The following is a 7,268-nucleotide window of genomic DNA, read 5'->3' on the forward strand; positions in this document are numbered from 1 at the left end:
CAATTCAAAACTCAAGATTTTCATTTATGCTTATGTTATTCATCTTTCCATAATTTAAAGCTTAAGAACCTTAAGCTTTAATCGATTCACGAGTCTTTCCTTTAACAGCAGGATTTACATGGATAGGTTTCAGGACAATGCTCCTCTAAATTTATAGCAGTTTCTGAAACTTTCTGCTTCTCACATTAGCTCCTGGCCTTCTCTTGATTCCAAAAGTTAGTTTCTTCCTAGGAGACGCATTGAATCATGAGACCTTAGCTCTCTGCATGATCATAAATCTTCTCTTACCAACACCTTCAACCTGCTCACCAAGCTTTGCGAGGTGAGCAAACCGTCTTCTAGCAGATTCCGAAACCCCTACTTGTTTCCCTTTCTCAGGCTCACCTGGTTCATTCTCAATAGGACTGCTACCCTTCTTGCCAGGGCTTCCATCATCTGTTGTTGTCTTCATTATTTCTTTCAACTTCTCGACCACCACACTCATATCTGGCCTCTCCTTATAACTCTTCACTAAACAACTTTCTGCTACTTTTGCAATTTTTCGAGCTGCACTTAAAGAATACTGGTCCTCCAGACGCGGATCTATAATTGAGCTGAACTTTTTACCTTCAATAGGAAATTGTTTCACCCAGTTCAACAGTTGTTGCTCAGGCTTTGGAAGGCTTCTTTCTAATGATCGTCTTCCTGTTAGAATCTCATACAAGACAATACCAAAACTCCATACATCGCTCTTTGATGAGAGATGCCCCGTTTCTATGTAGTCAGGAGCAGCATAGCCATGTGTGCCAACCACCTAAACATAATTAACAAATCAGCAAGGTCACCAGAAATCGACATAGCACATCATTTGTTAAAACTGATTACTCCAACTTCGCTGCTGATTACTCGACTTTGAACTTAATACGTAGTAATTTATCGGGGAAGTACTAAATGTCAAATGATTGATCCATTGCTAAATTTTCTTCACAGTGAATTTGACTTAAAGATATTAATATTGTCCAGAAAAAATATATACCATTTGTACAAAAAATTATTTCATGTTAAGATATGCAAAAAGCCATTCGGGCAAGGTCATCACCATTATAGTTCAGATTTTCTTGGGAAATCAAAGAAATTAACACCGACATTTTCCGTATTCTGTTCCCATTGTGCAATTGGTTTGCCATCTTATTCTCTAGCTAGCAACCTTCTATATTATATTTTTCATAGCAATCGGACCTTCTAGACTAAGCTTGAGTTAAACAATTGCGAAACGGGGGTTTTGACCACAAATTAATTATTTTGATGATGATTAAGTAGCATTTAGTCTTCCATACTTACAGCTGTGGAAACATGACTACTTCCTGGAGTTGGACCTTCTCTAGCTAGCCCAAAGTCTGACAACTTTGCCTGGAAATTCTCATCCAACAGTACATTTGAAGTCTTGAAATCACGGAATATCACCTTCATCACAAACATCAAAAGTCAAATGTCAAATGTAATCAACAAATATTCAAGATCTAAAGATTTCACTTTACTAATCAGTAATGCAGACACAGTAGTATCGCGATTCAAATAGAATAAGAGGACATAAGCAAAATAATCAGGCTTCATCCAAGTTTAATGGGCTTCCTATGAGGTGTCCCTCTTTAGACTTTAATATGTATTGTGCAATCTTTCTTGTTCCTTGTTATTTGTTAATTGTAAGATTAAACTTACAGCAAGTCTGTCAGCTTATAAGCTAGCAGTATCTCAAGGAGTAGAGCATCATAACCTAGAAACTGATTCACCCCCTCGGCTCTCAGACTTACAGAAATAAAAATGATCATGACCACCTTAAATAGGCCTAGATCAGCGCACAGAGCACAATATTTCAGAAATAAGGTCATAGCAACTCACATCTACTGGCAACATCTAGGAATAAGTACTTAATTAGTTCCCCTGCCCGCCAAAAAAACACAAAAAACTGTATCGCAGACTGTCTTGACTCTTGAATATCCACCTACAAATCCACTGAACATTCACAAATTCACTAAAAAGTACACCCCCCTAAATGCCCAAAAACTACGAAGTAAAATATAAACTTCAAAGACAAATGCATATCGCTTCTAAGGTTTCTTAATGCACGAGAACACAAATAATGGTATAAGCATTGATGAGATACTACTCCATACAAGCATATTGGATGAACATGAATAATTCACAAAAGTCTAAGAAGGCAGATTATGAATAATTTATTCCAAATGCAACTAATGTCACACCTGTACTTCTAGTTCTTCATGTAAATAAGCCAATCCTTGAGCAGCCCCAATAATAATCTGCATTCTTTTTTCCCAAGGAAGATGTGGGTATGTCTTCTTAAAAAGGTGATCTTCCAAACTTTTGTTAGGCATGTACTCATAAACGAGCAATCTCTGTATCCCTCTCTCTCCATCCACAGCGCAGTATCCGATGAGCTTGACAAGATTTGGGTGTTCCACAACACCAAGAAACTGAACCTCTGACAGCCATTGTTTATGTCCCTACAAAAAAATGAGTTTATATAACCCGTATAGAAAATATACAAACAAGTACGGAGTACCTAATAATTTGCAACATTTGGATATGTAAAAATGGCATGTGCTAACAAAGTTATGATCAAAATCAAAATTAAGATTTAGTTCTTAGTTAGGTTCATTATAATAAACATTTCTTACCAATAGAAGACAAGTAAGCTGCTCAACTAACAACATTGAATTATTGAAATGTAGAAGATAAATTTACAGCATTTTCAAAACATAGTCAATAAAAAACAACTGCAGAACTTTCAATATAGCGTTTCAGAGCTTCCAGCTTGCCCAAGGATCATAGACTATGTTCTATTCACCTGAAAACACCTGAATACTCCTGAACTTATTTGATCTGAAAATAATCACCCTCGTTTTTTGTAATCCAATAATTGATCTAACTATCAGCAGCCTATGATTATAATTTTGGGGTAGTGATCATCAAACACGTATCATCAGAGCAATAAAATAGGTACATAAATGGACTGTCACTAGAGCAATACAGTTGCTGATTAAATGATCACTAATTCGATTGCTTCCTATCACTCGCCGCAAACATAAGACTCGAAGCATAACAATTCTATATGTTGGTACAGTTCATAAAAACACAATAATGCACAAACATAAGACAAGTTCATAAAAACACAATAATTCACAAACATAAACAAGTACAGTTCTAAAATTTGGACCACTTCTATACTTATTAAAATCACAAAATTTAATCAAATATACCTGAAAACCGTCTTTATTAAGCTTCTTTACAGCAACCAATATAGGATCACCTTTCCCATCAACAGGCTTAATCTTCCCTTGATAAACACAACCAAACCCACCTTCACCAATCTTCAGCTTCCTGTTAAAATCATTAGTAGCAATTCTAAGCTCCGACCATGAAAAAACCCTTAAATTGGGAGATTTCTCTTCATACAAATCAGAAATCCCACGTCGAAAAATCTCCGACCCAGTTGATTTCATCACTCCACCACCAGAATCAGTGCCAGAATTATCAGATTTGCTAACTGTGTTACGCAATTCAGGGGCTGATTTATGTCCCCTGGTACGAGCCTTCTCTTTAAAGTAATAAAAACACTTCATTTCTTCTCTGGTAAATTCCGTCGAACACCTTATATGCTTCTTATCAAAATCAATGATTTCATTCAATGGCGTGATTCCATTGAAAAAGTTTGAATTTTCACAAATGGGTGTTAATAAAACTTTAAATTTACTACTCACCACCAAAATGGGTTTTAAAAAAGCTGACTTTTTTTCGTCAATTTGTTCTAGAATTTGTCCATTTTTATAACGAAATTATACCCAAAAAGAGTGAAAACCCAGTTGAAGAGTTATTTAAAATTTTGGTATAACATAAAAAAAGGAGTATAATAATTAATGTACAACGGAAAATAATGACGTTAAACAAGAAAAAAACACTGATTTTTATTGGGGTTTAGTTGTAATTAATAAGGAGTTGAGAAAAAAGAGTGATAAAATCTGGGAAAAGATTAAGGAAGAAGAGTTGTAATTGGATGAAAGAAGTTGAATATTGCGGGAAAACGAGTGGGAGTTGACGAGAGAGAGAAGTTGGTAAGGGTGTTAGCCGTTGGTGGCACGTAAATAAAATATAATGGACATTATGAGATTTGTAGCAAGGATTAAGGAAGGATGTCAATTTGAATTGGAATTCAATGCTACTTTCTTTTCTTTATAGTTGTAGTCAAAGGGGTGATTTGTTTATTTGAATAACAATGGCTTCATTAGACTTTGCTTTGGTTGAAAATGACTCTCTTAAGATGGGTCATGGGTTTGACATAATTGATAGAGTCTAGGGCGGAGATTGGATATGGAGACACGATAAAACTCTGGTCTAAAATTAGGGTATTGATACGAGTATGGTAAAATAATAATTAATTACTGGTTTGATTGAGGGGAGTCAATTCACTACTAGAAAAGGGCGGATTAGCGATGGATTTACTGATGGCCGATATAATACGTTAAACAATTAATTTTTTCCAGTGACTTAGTTAGTCGTTGCTAATAAGATGGCTTAAAATTCTATCCATTTTCTGCGGGGTGTCTTGAGTCACTTGGTGTTTGAACCTGATGGGTCGGTTTGGAATGTCTCTTTTAAGGTATCACACCAAGAAAGAGAGATGATTCTCAATGGAAAAAACACTTTTATTTAAGGACGATCTAACACAGGTATACAAATTGTTTTGGTGACAAAATTGTTTTTGAAGGAACAATAATATCACATAGTTTACTCGTCGGATCTTGGCATTGAGTCAATCACCATCATCATCATCATCTAATTGTTCCTTTGGAGAGATTGTGATCCTTATTAGCTAGCCTTGCGTATTATATCGTAATAGTCTAACGACAGCTTTAGGGCCTGTTTCGATTGACTAATTGAGCTGAACTGAACTGAACTCATTAGAGCTGAATTGAACTGAATATTTTATAAGAGAATAAAATTAAGAATTGAACTGATCTTATTGAAACTGAACTGAACTGAAAATAAGTTGGAGAGAACCGACCCTAAGTATTCTGTATTCTATTCAATTCTAGTTTCCAAGTCAATGTTGTAGAGCTCTAGAACTAACATGCGTAATGCTCATAATGAAGACCAGTAATCCACTACAATGCATCACCCTCATCCAATTTCAGTAACCTAATTAATTAGAGCCTAAATCCTTTAAGCTTGTATGCTTATTCACGAATGAATCACAAGCTCATAATAGTCCTAACTACTCCAATTATTGTAAAATACTTTGCGGCTATAATAATTAATTATTTGATTTGATAGAATCTTCAAAGGATTATATTATAATGAAGATTTGATTTAAACACAAAGTTCCTCGTACCACCTTGTGTTAATGTGCATCTTTTCATGGTACTTAGTAATTGGTATTTGCATGCACAAATATATTATTATTAGGGTTCCCATTTGACCTATTTTTTTGGAGCTCCTCCTTCCTTAAATTTTGGGGCTAGCTAAAATTAACCACTATTATTTTGTTGTTCCTATTTATTTGAGATCAAGAATTATTAATAGTTTTATGTTGCTCATACAATCATTCTTTTCTTGTTATTGATTTATTTGAACATGTACCAATTTTGCTGATTTTGAAAGTTAACGAAAATAGTGATTAATATTTTGTAATCCGTAATTGATTATTTACCGTGACTTACCTTTCACACAATTCTTTGCGGGTTTTTTTTTCCCTACTGTTGAAAGCAAGCTGGTAAAGTGAATTCTTATTGGCAATAATTAATATGTTCCCCCAATCGTCTTCATACTATTTGTGTTTGCGCTTATTATTATTTCAACATGTTCATGTAACAATTACTCTAAGTATTACAAAATATTTGGTTAATATTTATGAAACACTTCTTTTATTTAGTTCAAATCTCATATGGAGTACTAAACTATATGAAGTTTGCACTAATTTTGATTTTTTAAATTTGAACTATAATATATAATAAAAAAATGTGTATATTTAAAACTTTATCATACTTTAGAATGAGTTTCTATTAAAGGAGATACTTAAGCTCCAATCTTCATCTATTTTCCTTTCTACTTTGATGAATGAGAGAGCATGCCAAATTAGGAAAAGTAATTGAATAATAATAACAAATCTTCATTTCCAAGAGAAATATTGGATAATCATTGGACATTCATCCCTTCTTTACATGCATATTACCTTCCAAAGTTTTGGGGCATGAAAAACTGCTGATTGGTGGGATGTTGATGGCTGGATACAAGTATGCATTGAGCACAAGAGATACATCCAGCTTTTCTTGTAAACTTTTAGGAAATAAATATCATTAATTTCAGTTTTTTTTGCTACTATGTTAACTGATTGCCTTATAATCAATCAACTTTGATAAGAAGATTCAAGGATTTCATAGATTACCAAGCTTAATGAAAGATTATTACTTGAAATTATTGTTTGGTGTTAGGAGAGATTTGTCTCATTCTTAAACTAATATCCGCTTTGTCTTGTATTACTTGTCGTTATTGATTGTCCTTTTACGCACTTATTTTCTAAAGTAGTTCTCCTTTAAGTTTTCTCTCGATAATGCCCTTTTGACACCTATGATATTAAGACTCGACAAGAATTGTTAGACATAAATATGTGTCCAAGTGTCAAAAATGGTTATAATAATAACTTGTGTAAATACTTGATGTGAAAAGGAGAGCTGGTCGAAGTAACATAATAGCTAATTGGCGTAATTTTTTTGACCCGTTATAAAAATTGAAGCATAAAGCAGCATGAATACCATGCAGGAGGAGACTTTTATACTTGGAATCAAACTTAATTAATATCCTAATCTTAAGATTCTTACCATTACATCAGGAACTCACTGTCTTGAATCTCCTGATATAGTATCTGAAACAAAAAATAAATAAATAAGTCTGTTACAATTTATTAAAAAATATGGAAGTCTTCTCATGCCACAAAAAAAAAATATTGAGTGAATGACCATTCGATTCATTAGGTACTATGTAGTTCAGGTCAGATCTGGAAACTGAGAAATCCTGTGTAGTATAAACAAATTATAAGAATAAGACTAATTAATGTTTACTGCCAAATATTTGCAGAAAAAACACAAGAAACATAGCTAATTTAGCTCAGATTTTCAGAGTTACAACTCACTAATTAATGAGATTAATGATATTGCAAGTAACTATAATTTCTATAAATAAATCTGTCTGACAACCTGCCATAATTAGTTAGCTGC

The 7,268-nt window shown here is 33.7% G+C and overlaps 1 protein-coding gene across 1 annotated transcript; it reads right to left on the bottom strand.

Moving 5' to 3' along the window:
* On the bottom strand, positions 1 to 4,184 carry LOC110720473 (probable serine/threonine-protein kinase PBL19). The gene is made up of 4 exons (XM_021899509.1): positions 3,258 to 4,184; positions 2,241 to 2,501; positions 1,321 to 1,443; positions 1 to 793 (listed from the first exon to the last, which is right to left on the bottom strand). The coding sequence occupies exons 1-4, from the start codon at positions 3,618 to 3,620 to the stop codon at positions 245 to 247; spliced, it is 1,296 nt and encodes a 431-aa protein (XP_021755201.1). The 5' UTR covers positions 3,621 to 4,184; the 3' UTR covers positions 1 to 244.
* Between the last annotated feature and the right edge of the window lie 3,084 nt (positions 4,185 to 7,268).

The sequence above is a fragment of the Chenopodium quinoa genome, unplaced genomic scaffold (genome assembly GCF_001683475.1).
Source record: "Chenopodium quinoa cultivar QQ74 unplaced genomic scaffold, ASM168347v1, whole genome shotgun sequence".
NCBI classification, from domain to species: Eukaryota; Viridiplantae; Streptophyta; class Magnoliopsida; order Caryophyllales; family Amaranthaceae; genus Chenopodium; species Chenopodium quinoa.